This window comes from Microtus oregoni, unplaced genomic scaffold (genome assembly GCF_018167655.1).
Source record: "Microtus oregoni isolate MIOR12 unplaced genomic scaffold, Mior012 000042F_ref0000377, whole genome shotgun sequence".
NCBI classification, from domain to species: Eukaryota; Metazoa; Chordata; class Mammalia; order Rodentia; family Cricetidae; genus Microtus; species Microtus oregoni.
Window position 1 is genome coordinate 21,462,947 of NW_024543209.1, and position 15,402 is coordinate 21,478,348.

Genomic DNA, 15,402 nt, shown 5'->3' on the forward strand with positions numbered 1-15,402 from the left:
TTTAAATCTGGTCCTGAATGGTGCAGCCCACAGTCTGCTGCCAGCCTGCGGGAACAATCTGATACACAGCCTGTGGTCTCTGCAGTCTCCTCCCCATGTTTAAGTACACACACACACACACACACACACACACACACACACACACACACGTGTATTCATGTGTTTAGGAAAGAGAGAAATATTAAAGTCTGTGGAACTTGCTATGAATATACTGGCTCATGATGGATCCAAAATTTTAAAAGTAAATAAACCTGTCCCTTTCTGCAGGGAACTTTTTTAATCTCTACAATGCCATTTCATGTTAAAACTTAGGAGGCAATGTCATTCTGTGAGCTCATGAAAGGTGAATGACCCTAAGTGACACGGCATGAGGGCAACACAGTCTGCTGACAGTACAGGTACTGTCCTGAACTTCCCAGATTAGTCTATTCATTTACTTCTCTTTTGCATGGAACAACACTACGCCTGTATTAAGACACTGCACTACAGGACCATCCGCAAGCCGGCCAAGGGCCTGAAGACTGAAACACACAAAGACACACAGACAGAGACACGGGCCATCCTTGATATAGGAATGCCCCCTTTATTGTTTCCAGGGGCAGCTTATATAGGGATCCTTAACTGATAGCCACACCCCACCCAAACCCACCAGAAACCACTCCCCTGCTATCAGGAACTCCCGAGGATCTTGTGCTCAGAGTAGCTGCAAGCATAACACGTTGTTTACAAGAAATTCGGGGTCTGGGGGTTCACAGCTCCCAACAATTGCAGCCTGGGGACCCTAGCCAGGCTCTGAGTGCTAGGCATAGCTATCCCATTGAGGGATGTTCATCTCCAGTCCTTGGGTTTATTGTTTTACCTCAACCACACTTCTTCTTTTTTTTTTTTTTTAAATCGTTGTGAAAGCCAGCAGTCACACTCTTGTCACTAAGCCTTTGTCGGTAGCAAAAAAGGAAACTGCCTTTGAATTTGCTTCAGCTGTGTTTGGACTATGGGATGACGCAGTCTAAAGAAGGGAGAACAGGCAAACAGTGATTAGAAGTTAGCCTTTGGCTGTAGTGGCCCAATCCTGTAACCCCAGTACTGGGGTAGCTGAGGCAGGATTGCGGTGAGTTTGAAGCACCGGCTATACAGTGAGTTCCAGGCCAGTCTGAAGTGCACAATGATACCCTGTTTTGAAATATAAAAACAGAAAGAAGGGAAAGAATAAAGGAGAGAAAGAAGGAAAGAGATAGAGAGAGCACACATACTATCCTGGAATTGAACATAATTTAAAGAGTAATATTTCCCAATAAAAAATCAAAATGAAACGAGTTTTGATGTTTCGTTGGCTTTTTTCTGGAATTCCCAGGTACACAGTTGTTATGGTGAGAAGACAGAGGCACAGCTCCACACTGCTACCTTCACTGACTTAGGGACCTCGACTCAGGACGAATTGGGTTTGGTAGTTTAAATTCATGTTTCCCATAGTCTCAGGCATTTGAATCTTTGGTCCCCAGCTGGTGGTACTGTTTGGGGAGGCTTAGGGGGTATGGACTTGTTGGAGGAAGTGTGTCACTGGAGATGAACTCGGAGCCTTTAAGCTGCCATTTCTAGTTCGTTTCCAGCTTTGTGCTCTTGGCTCAAGATGTGAGCTCTTTGCTTGTTATTCCAACTCCATGCCTGCTGCTTCCTCATTGTGATGAACTCTATCCCCCCCAAACTATAATCCAAATAACCCCCTTCTTCTATAAATTGCCTTGGTTATGATATTTTATTATAGCAATAAAAAAATAACTAATTCACTGGGATTCGTGGCTTTGACAGTGAAAAGAATTTCATAATTACCTGATTTATAATAAAACACAGTTAGAAACCTTTTAGATTTATTATTATTATTTTTGATTTTGTGTGTGTCCACATTGTAAAATTTCTGAGGCAGCATAAAGAGACAGAAGACACACAGAGACTAGGGTCTGACCTTCAGTAAAAATGTCTGTTTATTAGCACGCACAGTGAAGGACAGCCTCTCTCTGGAGGAGACTGAGGGGTCTGCCAGGCGGAAGAACGTGACTTTAATCCTTTATAGGTGGGTTGAGGGGCTTGGGAGTGAGGAAGCTGGTGCAGCCATAGGGGGCTATGTGCAATTTCATACACTCTCTTTTCTCAAATTATATGCTTCAAGACAGATTATTTTGGGAGACAAGCTATCTATGCAGATGTTCCTTCTGGGATGGCCCATAACGACTGATCAAGGTCATCTGTAATCTCACAGAAATCCTATTTGGCTACTGAGGCACTCTGTCACCCAGGAGTGCAGGTACCCACAGAGGCTGTAGGTGTCGGGTCTCGGGACCTTTGTAAGACTTTTTAATTGCTGGGCCATCATTCTAGCCTCAGAATTGGAAGTTTTATTAAAGCTACATTAATATCTATTTTTACTTTACTTATGTGGGTGGTCTGCGTCCATGAGGACATGTGTACAGTGCCTACGAAGGCCAGAAGCAGGCATCCGATCTCCTGGAACCAAGCCTGGATCCTTTGTAAGAGCAGAGCTGCTGAGCAGCCTACCCAGCTCTCTGAAGATATTTCAATACAGGCTTTAATACAGCAGAGAGTAAGACCCAAGAGCACTTTCTTCGGGAGTGTAGCACAAAATGAGATCTACTCAGGTGTGGGCACAGGCTGACCCAAGAGAGATTGACACCAGTCCTGTAGATCCTTTGGTTGGCTCTCAGGTTACATCTCAAAAGGTTGCCAAGAAACTTTTCTTCCTTCTCTCTTTCTTTTGATAAGAGAGCGATATGTGAGGTGGCTGCAGAGATGCCTTGGATGGAATTATTCTCTGATAAAGTAAGACCAGAGCTACGGGAGCCACGTAGGTGCTTAGAACATGTTTTTTTTTTTTTTTCCTGTAAGTGGGGTCTCTAGTGATGTTGCTACATTAATATGAAGGTCCATTAGGGGAAAGCTATTTCCTTCTGTTGGAGAGAATGGATCTCTAGCTTGGGTGAAGACCAAACATCCCAACAGGGCCAGTCGATCACTAGCTAAGAGACCAATGTTCAGGAAGGCAAATTCACCTTAAGCTATGCAAAATAGCCGGGAGGAGTATTTATCCTTTTAATGTGATAATAACCTTTTCTTCCACCAAATACAGTCTCTGCTATAGCCACCGAGGAACCACTCTGAGGTTCTGTTTGCCCTGCCCCCCCCCCTTCTGAATCCTGACTCACAAAGAGGTCACTTTCTTCTTTTTCTTCTCTTTTGTCTCTTTCTTTTGGATGCTGGCTAGCGCCTAAGTATTTGTTTTGGTACTTTGGTCATTTTCAAAATCTCTGAAATGAGAAGAAAAAGAACACCAACCCAAATCACGACCAAATTAATTGAAGCAAGAAATTAATTAGAGCAAGCCCCCTTTTCTTTTATTTATGCACATAGGCTACCTCCCTAAGGCAAGGTTCAAGAGGTCAGCACTGAAAGTGGGGAAAATAAAACCTTTACAGCTCAGGGATAGGAGGTTTCCAAATAGGGAATTTGGCAGGCAAATAGGTGGGGTTGTAAAAGCAGAGCATAGCCAACAAATTGGTCATAATAATCTCTTCAAACAAAGACGGGGTTGCAAGGCGGTCATAGTAAGGTAGTCAGAACAAAGTAGTCATAATAACAGATGGTCATAAAAGTAGTTCGAAACAAAGGCATGATTGCTGTTTCCTGGAACAGAAAGTACAAAGCCATTTGTAGTTAAGGTTACAGGTGGTGCATAGCCCAATTCTTGAGAAACAGATTTAGTCATAAACAGGAATGAACCTAGTTTGTCTTTACTACAAGATGGTGTTCAAACCTAAGATGGAGGCAGACTGGTTCATCAGTGGCTGACCTCCATGTTATCTTAGCTCAGATGTCATAGCTTTCTCTTTTACTCTTCCCCATTTACCTCTTCCAGGTAGTTGCTGAGATTTACAGCTTGCCCACTTTGGGGGCTTTCCTTTTAAACTATAAAAAAAATTGTCTGTAAGTTGTATCTATCTATCTATCTATCTATCTATCTATCTATCTATCTATCATCTATCATCTATATAGCCTTCCTTCCTTCCTTCCTTCTTCTGTTGCTTCTTCTTCTACTTCTTCTGCTTCTTCCTTCTCTTCCCTTTTCCTATCCTTCTTCTAAATTTGTTCTTAAACTTTGTTAACAAGACTAAGGGCTCTTTATTTCTGTACCGATATCACACCCACCAACATGGTGAACGTTCCTAAGACCCGCTGGACATTCTGCAAGATGTGGCAAGCACCAACCCCACAAAGTGACACAGTACAGGAAGGGCAAAGATTCTTTGTATGCCCAGGGAAAGCGGCGTTATGACAGGAAACAGAGTGGCTGTGGTGGGCAGACTAAGCCTATTTTCCGCAAAAAGGCGAAAACTACAAAGAAGATTGTGCTGACTGGGATGTGCGGAGCCCAACTGCAGATCTAAGAGGATGCTGGCTATTAAGAGATGCAAGCATTTTGAAGTGGGAGGTGGTAAGAAGAGAAAGGGCCAAGTGATCCAATTCTAAGCTGATCTTGTTATGAAGACAATAAAATCATGAGCTTTCACTCAAAAAAAAAAAAAAAAAAAAAAGAATAAGGACTCCAGTTTTCCTGGTAATGTAGTACCCTAGATTGGATTCTGAAGAAAAAAAAAGGGTGAGATCACAAGAGAAAGGTAATGGAAACTAACTTCTAAAAGAAAAACCCCACTTCTATCCATCTATTGTTGGGGGAGGCAACCCAACATATGTCTATGTAAAAAGATACTTATTTTAGGACTATGTATAACTGAGAACCCCCTTATAAACCCCTAAATGCCTAGTGGTAAGGAAATGGCTAAATAACAGGTTGTGGCCTATGCTATCAGTATGGTGCAGGCATGACAAAGGGATGATTTATATAATATAATACAGTATATTAATAATATATGATAATGTAATATAATGCAATATAATGATCTATCTATCTATCATCTATCTATCTATCTATCTATCTATCTATCTATCTATCTATGGGATGGAGAGATGATTCAATGATGAAAAGCACTGGTACTCTTTCAGAGGACCCATCAATTCCCAGCCCCCACATAGTAACTCGTTATAACTTGTAACTCAAGTTTCTGTGGAGCTAATGCCCCCTTCTGGTACCTTTGCAGGTCACAGACCTATATGCAACCAAAACACCCATACCCATAACAATTAAATAAAAATTAAAAAATTAACTTTTGCATCACTTTTTTTTTTTTTACTTTTCTAGCTATTTTCATCTGACTGTTGTAGATAATCTAGGAGGATAGTTGTGAACCTTTCCTTTTCATGAAAACAATCAAAGGAATATTTTTGCTTACTTTCCTCCTCTTACGGAAGCTCTTATAGGTCAAGTTCAGCCTGAAATTTATACAGGATTAGGTAGTTAGGGAATTCTATGACCTGACAAATTTAAAAAAAAAACCCACTACTTCAAAGACAACCAATACAGGACTCCCAAGGTTTTTATAGTCTGTGGGTGTAATGTCAGTTTTTGGTACTCATACCTTTGGGGCATCCCTATTTCCCCATATGATGGCTGCATGGTGGGACTGAAAGCATAATCTATTACTTCAAAGATAAATTTAGAGAAGATTCAAAGCTTCCACTCTGCCACAGTGTCTCAGTTTCTTGGATTGCTTGCCCTGGGGAAACCAGTTGCATAGTGGGATGAGCCTTGGAGAGACCCAGATAGCAAGAATCAAAGCTCCTGCTCACAGCCACATCCTTGAAAAAGCTGCAGCCCGGGTGCACAGTGTAACTTGGACCTCAGGAGAGACCCTGCACCAAATCTCCCAGAAAAGATGGCCCTAAATTCTTGAAATAATGAGTTTGTTGTTTAACTTACCAACAAGTGTCTTGGAAAATGAGAAAGGTGGATGGTTGTCAAGCTAGGAGGGAGCTGGATTAGTGGCCTTTCAGTGTCATCAGTATAGCTTCACACTACCCTAGCCGGGTCCTAACTGTCCCAGGGAAGGTCTTCCACTGTCATGAGCTGGTCCGGCTGCCCCGGATTATACCTGCTCAAGAGGAAAATCACTCATGCACAGCTTTTCCTGAAAATGAAGGTGGCTCTGAAAAGAGCCGTTTGTTTTAAGCTATTAAGTGCAATCACTTGTTCTGGGCCTTGTGGCTGCTCTCGGTCTTCTTGGGCAGCAGCACCGCCTGGATGTTGGGCAGGACGCCGCCCTGCGCGATCGTCACGCGGCCCAGCAGCTTGTTGAGCTCCTCGTCGTTGCGGATGGCCAGCTGCAGGTGGCGCGGGATGATGCGCGTCTTCTTGTTGTCGCGGGCCGCGTTGCCAGCCAGCTCCAGGATCTCGGCCGTCAAGTACTCCAGCACGGCTGCCAGGTACACTGGTGTGCCAGCCCCAATACGCTCTGCATAGTTCCCTTGGCGAAGGAGCCTATGAACGCGGCCCACGGGGAACTGCAGGCCGGCCCTGAAAGAACGGGACTTAGCCTTGGCACGAGCCTTGCCGCCCTGCTTCGCACGTCCAGACATCGTCTTCAAAAAGCTTGAAGAAAGGGGTAACCACGCTAGCGCTTCCACGCCTATTTATAGTCTGATGGAAGGTCATACTTGCCACCTGATTGGCTGATTGATGCTGGACTAGCCAATCAGGAAGCAGTACTTTAATTCCCCTTATTTGCATGCACAGAGCACTTATTATCCAATCAGATATCGTGTATCCTTACGTCAGTTGAGATCCACGCCTATAAATGCCTCTTCTCTACTTCCAGCCAACTGTGTTTTCTCAGTAGGTGGCACTCCTCTGAGCCGTTGGGGTGTGAAAGGTTACTTTCACCATGCCGGAGGTGGCAGCCAAGGGCACTAGCATTTCCAAGAAAGGCTTCAAGAAAGCAGTCACGAAGACTCAGAAGAAGGAGGGCCGGAAGCGTAAGAAGTGCCGTAAAGAGAGTTACTCCATCTACATCTATAAGGTGCTGAAGCAGGTCCACCCCGACACCGGCATCTCTTCCAAGGCCATGGGCATCATGAACTCGTTCGTCAACGACATCTTCGAGCGCATCGCGGGCGAGGCGTCGCGCCTGGCGCATTACAACAAGCGCTCGACCATCACGTCCCGGGAGATCCAGACGGCCGTGCGCCTGCTGCTGCCCGGGGAGCTGGCCAAGCACGCCGTGTCCGAGGGCACCAAGGCCGTCACCAAGTACACCAGCGCCAAGTAAACTTTCCAAGTGACTATTAACACCACCAAAGGCTCTTTTCAGAGCCACCCACTTCTTCAAGCAAGAGAGCTTTGCTTACTGGCTGGTCCTCGCCCTGTGCTTGGGCATGTGGGAACCTGGCCCAGGCTGCGGTGAAGGGAGTCTCACTGGCCATCGCAACAGCTTTTCAAATGCGGTTTTGTTTTCAGAGGAGGAACACATAATCCCAAAGTAATTTAAGACCCGAAGCTGAAGGCTTTCTGGTCTGATGTCTTCTGTCTTGTGAGGGTTCTAGGATTTAGTTTTGCTGGAAACACCGCAACGGTAGGTAGGAGCTGCCTGGTAGCCTCAAATGCTTCATAGTGGACTATGTTAGGTGGGGTTAACTGACAAACGGCAATAACGGAAATTTGTGTCCTGCCAAGATGGCCACATCGGGCTATGCCTTTGTTGGTTGGTACCATCTCTAGTCAAGAGTCTAACTGCCCCAGCTTTCAGATCCTTGCCTATTGTGGACCACTCTTAATATTACCCACAGATAGTGAGGACTATTTAGGGAAAAAGCCAGAAAAGGCTTCTCTCTTCAAACCTGACATAGCTTTTACATCATATAGTCTGTCTGCAGTAAGAGGAAATGTTAACGGACTAGTCTGGGGTAATACTATCTCTGAACAGTACCAGCAAGTGTAGAAAGATTCAAATAGGAACCTTCAAATGGGAGAGATTTCATACTCAAATCATTACGGGTCTGCTCCACAATGCAGGATGACCTCATTTCAATATTGTTAAAACTACATCCTCAAACATTGTTTCTAGGCATGGTCAAACTTAAAGGGTGAGGCATGAGCATTCCGTCTGTAAAATAGTTTACCATGGCACTTCACATCTTAAACCTGACCCTTAGGCTTTAGTGTCACATAAAATACTCAGAGCACATGAATCAGGAGTATTTTATAAATTACTTTTATAAAATATTTTATATTTATATATTTATATATTACTTTTATAGTATTTTATAAATTTTTTGGTCATATAAATTAACCTGCCCCAAATTTTCTGTGCCATTTCTTTGAGAAATTATTGAGACAACTTTCCCATTTGTGTTTACTTCCAGAAGCACTGTGCTACTGGGGGCTTCCTGCTTCTTGGGCAATCCCTCACACATATACCCTCACACCTTCCATTCGTTCAATGAGAAAACACTCTGAGAATGAGAAAAGGAACATGGTTCTTATAAATAACATTTTGGAAAGGAAAATAAGGAGAATGCTATTAAGTGGCGCTGTATCTGTCCCAACTCAACAGTACAGGCCAAGGACAGCAGCTTGTAGTGGACTGAAAAGTAGAGACTTGAGTCAGATGGATAGCCCCTCTGCTTCTGCTTCTTCAGGGGGAGCAGGTTTCTGTTGCTGCAATGAAACCCTTACCAAAAGCAACTTGAGGACCAAAGTGTTAATTTCATTTTACAGCAGTAGATGGTCAGGAAGGGACTTCAGGGCAGGAACTCAAGGGAGCAAGTGTGCGGAGGCTGAGAAATGTAGCTCCATTCTCATCCTTGTCTGATGGTCGGAGTTCGGAGACTAACAGGCGTAATTTGCACCTTCTAACTCAGGAGGTGGTTGCCTGGCTCTTTTGAAGTTAAGAAAGCTCGGTGCCATCCTGACAGGTGGTCAGGATATGCAAATGTACTTCTGCTCCTTCCATAGTAACTATGAGGTCACTTGGGAAAGGGCTGTTTTCTGCCTACATGAAACAGTGTGGTGAGTATAGTAACTCCATCATCTGGCTACCTAGGCAACAGAATGCTGATGATGGGAAGTCTCAGAATGGACGGATGAGTTAATCTTGCTGTGTAATGTTAATGAAGTCTTTGTTACCTTCTCCTCCAGTTTAAAATGGGGTTTAAAAGTTGTGGAAAATAAATGTGGGTGATTCCAGGATCTGAGCAATTCCTAAAACTCCCTCCTGATACTGTCTTGTGGTTTCTGTCTTTATTTCCCATGCCCCTACCCTGGTAAGAGGTGATTCTGTTGAGGCCAGTCCTCAACAGAACTAAAGCAGAGACCATGGAGGAATGCTGCATACTGGCCTCTCAGCTTGTTTTCTTACACAACCCAGAACCGTGCACTACGCTCTCCCACATCAATCACTAACCAACAAAATGTCCCACAAACTTGCAAACACAAACCAATCTGATGGAGGCATTTTCTCGAATATAGGCCCTCTTTCTAAATAACTCCAGCTGTGTCAAGTTGACAAAACCAGCCAGGATAAATGGCACATCTATACAGAACGAGTCAGTGATTGAAAAAGAAGAACGAGCAATTGCTGCATAGAATGAAATGAATAATCCATTCACTGAATTACTCATTGGAACTATGTGTAATATTGAGTTGGAAGTGTCACTCCCAGCCTGCCAAGTACTGACCACTTTCACAGGGTATTTAGGGTTGCCCTGGAACAAGGAACACGTGGTTTGGGGTTTGCATCTGTGCTCCCTCTGTCTTTCCCTCGCCATGCTCTCCCAGTCACCTGGGAGTGTGTCGTCTATTAAACACGGGCATTTGATTTGGCTTAGTCTGGTTTGATTGGAGTTCTTGGCACCAGTGGAGAGGTTTTTCTTAACACTATGCTCCCAAGTGAAAGAACAAGACTGAAAATTTTACCAGTGTTTCAGATGCAGACACAGCAGATTTGGGAGCTATACTGTTATTTTCTGTCTCCAAGTGTTTCATTGTGGCTGCTGGGGCCCCGATTATAGACGACACATGTTTCTGTTATCTCTTTGGTCTCACAGTTAAGCACTCAGGAGTTCCTTCAGGGGCATCTCACTGTACACAAAGGTATAAGGCTTTTCTCACTATAAATTAAAAAAGCCTTTTAAAGTTATGTGTGTGTATGTAGAGTATGTGGGTATGAGCATGTGTGTGTATGTGTGTACAGTAATTGGGTATGTGTATATGTGTGTGTATGTAGAGTATGTGGGTATGTGTGTGTATGTGTGTATACAGTAATTAGGTATGTGTATATGTGTGCATATGTAGAGTATGTGGGTATGTGCATGTGTATGTGTACAGTAATTGGGTATGTGTATGTGTGTGTGTATGTAGAAAGTGCTTTTAGAGGTCAGAGGTACAGATCCCTTGGATCTGGGTTAAATGTGGTTGTGAGACACTGGTTGTGGGTTCTGGGAACTGAACTGGGGTCCTCTAAAAGAGCAGAAAGCATTCTTGAATACTGAGCTGTCTCTCCAGCCTTTCCTATGAATTTTTTTACTGTATATTTTATTTCAAACTAAATTTTTTTTTTATTGTAGAGAAAGCCAATATGGACAGTGTAGCTCCTTTGAAGGAAATATAAATCAAATTAAAATTTTCTAGTTAAGTTTTTAAGTAGTTGGTGTCTTTTATTTTTTCTGTAATGTCGATCTGCTCTTGGAGAAAGCGTTCTCTCTCACTCAGAATCCTCTAACTGAAATATGAGATAACCTGTAGCTCCCCCATCACTACTGGAGACCACAAAGGATCCTGTCATGTGAGCCAGGAACAAGTTATGAAGGAATGCAAACTCAGTGGACAAACTGTTGGTTTCCAACCCAAATGCTTTGAAACAGGATCTTCACGATCCCACTGCAATCTTCTTTTTAAGGAGACCCAACCATACGCACAATGTCTCCTAGGAATCCTGGTGCTGCAGACTGGGCTCAGAAGCTACAAGGGTGCTAACCTACAGGGTATTTTTTCCCCTACATGTTGCCAACAGAGAGAAAATCTTGGTCTCTGGTCCCATGGCAGGCTTCACCTCAAACCCGCAGCTCTGGACCCTTCTGCCATTTGTTTCTGGTGATGCTAATCACTAAGAGAAGGCCTGGAAAGTGGTAATCCTTGTCTCCACGCAGAACACCCTAGCCTGATTTACCTGGGATCTGAATTTTCCCTTAAAACTACAGCAAAATTCAGTTGGCTATTTAGAGATACAGTCCGGGCGATTAGGAAGCAATTTTGCCTGGTGAGCCTGTCACATCAAGCATAGCAGCTAACACCAATTTGGTTATCCAATCCATGAAGTATAGACATAACATCAAAGTCAAAAGTCTGCAGCCCTTCAGAGTGTGGGTGGCTCTTGACTTGCGAACGTCATGTGGCCATTGGCTAGTTTTATTTGGTTGCTATACAGCTGCCGATGACCTCATTCTCAGACACAGGCTAAGCACAAGTCCGTGCCTGTCTCCCCCACGATTGCAGGTAGATGCTTGCTGAAACGTGCCAGACATGATGCCACGTGCTGTGCCGTGCCAAGCAGACAGAGCTGTTGATGGGCGAGAACTTGGTATCCCGATAAGGCCCCTTTTGCTGAGATGCGGACTGTGACTGGCTCTCGGGAGCGTTCCTTGTGCTCCCCAGCCTTGCTGAGTGCCAGCAATCGTCTGGGGCACTTTGTGGCAAGCCTGGCATGGCTGGCACAAGGCTGCACAGGGCAGCAAACGGCGAGCAGATCTGGGCGGTGGTGGCACATGCCCTTAACCCCAGCTCTTGGGAGGCCGAGGCAGATGGCTGTGAGTTCGAGGCCAGCCTGGTCTACAGAGAGAGTTCCAGGACAGCCAGGACTATACAAAGAAACCCCGTCTAGAAACAAATAAACAGCAAGTGAGAGGAATCTGAGTTGGAGTGGGGTGTGAAATTTACAGTCACTAAGCTCACGTGGCCAGCTGCGGATATGTAAATGAGACAGTATTGGTAAGTTCCTTGGGTTACTAAGAGACCAACCAACAGTATCCACGAAGCCAGAAATCTGGACTTAGCGTCACAGTGAGAATGAAATGTATTTTAACAGTCACCCGTTTTCTGTTATTTTTGTTATAGCAGCTACATTAATGGGGAATTGGGAGTAGTATTTAGCCCAGGATAAGTCCCATCAGTAGTGAGAGGCCTATCGACTCCCAGCATCCCGAGCGATGGGGTGCACAACCAGGCCAAATGAAATTCGGAGCGGACCTGCAACGCATCTAGCCCCAGGAAGATGACCTCCTTATCCATACGTTCAAGTGGCAGAAATCAGGAGAAACTCAAACTGTTTAGGATTAGAGAACATTGCTAGGAATGGTGCCTTCTCTAGTATGCAAATACTAAACCTTCTGCACACTGTTCCAAGCTAGCAACACTTCCCACATGGCAAAGGCCAGCGAGTGACCTGAACTCCCAAAGGGAAAAACACAAAGTTGAAACCAGACTCTTATCAAAGACGCTCACCCTTTTCACAAAGAGTGTGACAGAATTGCAGGGTCAGAGGGGATTTGCTCATCAGCCATAAGTTTAAGAGTCCACAGCTTTCACATAGTAACAGGACTGTGAGGAGAATTGGTGGTAGGGGTGTCTAAAGGGATTTTTTTCCTCCAGTGATCCGAGGCTGTAATTTATGGTTGTGAATGGTACAAGACGAAGCAGGTAAAACTGGTGAGAGCAGATCCTAGTTGTGACGTTATTATTGTCACATATTAATATTAACATAATATTAAAGGAGTGTTATTAAAGGAACAAGTCTAGTTCAGATGTTGTTGTGCTGGCCTATGATGTTCCTGAGAAAAAGAAGGAAAATGTGGGATCATCTTTGAGAGCTTCCTAGTATTCTAAGGGTGAAATAACTGTGAATAATTGGGTTCAAAATAAAAATAAATTGCTAACTTGTTTTCGGAGAGTGGACATACAGGATGAGTGACGTGGCCAGCACCTCTCAGCATATGGTGGCAAGTGTCACCATTGTCTTCTAGCCAAGGTTTTTCTGAACTGTAGGGCATCCTGCATCTGTAACTATACCATGCAAATAAAAACAAGGACCCATGCAAATGTTTGCTACCTGTTAAGCCATTTATTAAAATACCGATTTCGTTTCTTTGTATTATACAGGGGTTATTATCTCAAGAAAAAGTTTTAATAGTGAAATGGGCAAGACTGGAGGCTCTGGTGCCAGATAGGAACACTGGACACTGCAGACTAAGCAGTAAGGCAAGGCACACACAGTAGTAAACAGACACCGAAAAAGTCAGTCATGCAGCCAGCATCTGCCGTGACAAGCTACAAAAATTCCCTTAAAATCTACAGAGTTAACAGTTGTCCTATTACTCAAATCTGTAGAGAACTGGCCCTGAGACATATTTGAGAGAAATAATTAAACCTGAGAGCTTCATGAAGAACTGGAGCATGAATTCAGGGATTGTTTTAAAATTCTAGAGGTACAGTTTTGAAGAATGTGAACATATTTTAAAATAATGATGGAATAAAAGTTTCTGAAGAAATATAAAGTGATTGCCATGAATCTGGAAGGCAGGGAGTAGCATGCTGGCAGGAGGAAGCTGGTGTCGTGGCTGGGCTAATGTCCTCACACATTCTCCCACTGCTCACTCCCAAACATTTAAGAGAAGGACAAATGTGGCCAGGGAAGTGGCTCCAGATTGTGACAGAACCCTACTCTTGTTGTTTTAGAAATGTGGGAAGATCCAGTAAAAGCTGCCGAGTGCTGATTCTGTGGGACACAAGACAGCCTCAGTTACAAGAATCCACAAATCTTCCTTTAATACAAATGACAACACTGGGGCCAACAACAACAACAAAACCCCCAAAACAAAACAGAAACAGATACAAAAAAACAATGGCAAAACAGGGTTCCTCAAAGTCCGTCAAGGATGCTGAGTATTGTGTAAGATGCAAACTTCGGTCACTTTATAAAATCAAGGGAAAACAAATCTATTTCAGACTCAGTAGATGTTTCTAAGATGTTTGGTAATAGGCTGAGTTGTATAACTGGTTGTGCTGGCTGCTCGTAGGTCAACTTGACGCACAAACTAGAATTACCTGAAAGGAGGGAACTTTAGTTGAGAAGATACCTCCATAAGATCCAGCTGTAAGGCATTTTCTTAATTAGTGATTGATGGGGGAAGGACCTAGACCCATGGTGGATGGTGCCGTCTCTGGGCTGCTGGTCCTGGGTTCTATAAGAAGACAGGCTGAGCAAGCCAGGAAAAGTAACTCAGTAAGCAGCGCCCCTCTGTGGCCTCTGCATCAGCTCCTGCCTCCAGGATTCTGCTCTTTTTGAGTTCCTGTCCTGACTTCCTTCAATGATGAACATCGCTGTCAAACTGTAAGCCAAATAAGCTTTTTCCTCCCCAGTTAGCTTTTTGGTTATGGTGTCTTGTCACAGCAATAGAAACCCTAACTAAGACACTGGGAAAGACACCTGTAGTTATGAGAAGACTTTCCCCAACACTAGCAATATCCTAGCATCTCAGACAAATCTTTGAAAAGGACACTAAAAATATGTAGCACCTCAGAAAGAAAAAAATTAACATAATGACCTTGACTTTCGAGGTGCAATGCCACGCAGAGCACAAAAAAATCACATTGGAATCAACTATCGCCATCATAGCCAAGAGCTGTGGTTGGGTTTGAAAAAATGTCATCCCGGTAAATAACATGTATTTGATGTAATAATTGTGCTCACTTCAAAATGTTAGTGCTGCTTTCTCCTCAGTGTATCCTCAGTTTATAAAAATTATACTATGTGAGAGAAATTTTGATAAAACTTTTTCGGGTAGTATTGGCTGTTTTCATTTTAAAAGTGAGACAGCATATGGTAAATAGTAGAAGAAATAGAATGTTCTACTGTAATAAGACTGGGGTGGGAAGAAAAGGGATTAAAGACTAATGAAATTGGAAACAAACAAGGACAAATAAGGCTGAATACTAAAGCCAAGGGAAGAATAGAAGTATGCCTGATTACTCTCCAATCTGGGCAAACGAGGAGCAGAGGGATTAGGGTGAAATGTCTCTAATATCTGTTTGTGAAAAACCCTAAAGAGGGAACTGCCTTGCTGATAAACATCATAGTAGGGACAAATTCAGATAGTAGCAATAGCACACAGAATCCAAACATGCAGAATGTATATCAGGGTTGAGAAGTTTGTAAAATTGTTTTTACCACAATACACTCTAAGAAATCCAGTTTATTATAAGACCAAGTAGGAGAAACACATGCATATGAGTAGCAGGTTAAAGAAAACTTTACCAGCACAATGTACTGCAATGGAGGATCCTAAAACCATTATTCTGAATTGTTCTGTTTTGTTTTCTTCTCTTTCATGTGGACATCCTCTGCATTGGGTCAGGAAAGGAACTCAAGTCACCCAGTCCCCAATGTTGGT

At 43.5% G+C, this 15,402-nt stretch overlaps 2 protein-coding genes across 2 annotated transcripts; one reads left to right on the forward strand and one right to left on the reverse strand.

Moving 5' to 3' along the window:
• Positions 1-6,147: 6,147 nt before the first annotated feature.
• Positions 6,148-6,540, reverse strand: LOC121434014 (histone H2A type 4). The gene has a single exon (XM_041632754.1). The coding sequence runs from the start codon at positions 6,538-6,540 to the stop codon at positions 6,148-6,150; it is 393 nt and encodes a 130-aa protein (XP_041488688.1).
• A 305-nt stretch (positions 6,541-6,845) lies between these two features.
• On the forward strand, positions 6,846-7,238 carry LOC121434054 (histone H2B type 1-A). Its single transcript, XM_041632835.1, has one exon. It carries the CDS (start codon positions 6,846-6,848, stop codon positions 7,227-7,229), a length of 384 nt encoding a protein of 127 aa, XP_041488769.1. The 3' UTR covers positions 7,230-7,238.
• Positions 7,239-15,402: the final 8,164 nt, after the last annotated feature.

Bases quoted from the DNA above. Each gene is read 5' to 3' on its own strand.
- LOC121434014 (XM_041632754.1), bottom strand. From the start codon at position 6,540: ATGTCTGGACGTGCGAAGCAGGGCGGCAAGGCTCGTGCCAAGGCTAAG.
- LOC121434054 (XM_041632835.1), top strand. From the start codon at position 6,846: ATGCCGGAGGTGGCAGCCAAGGGCACTAGCATTTCCAAGAAAGGCTTC.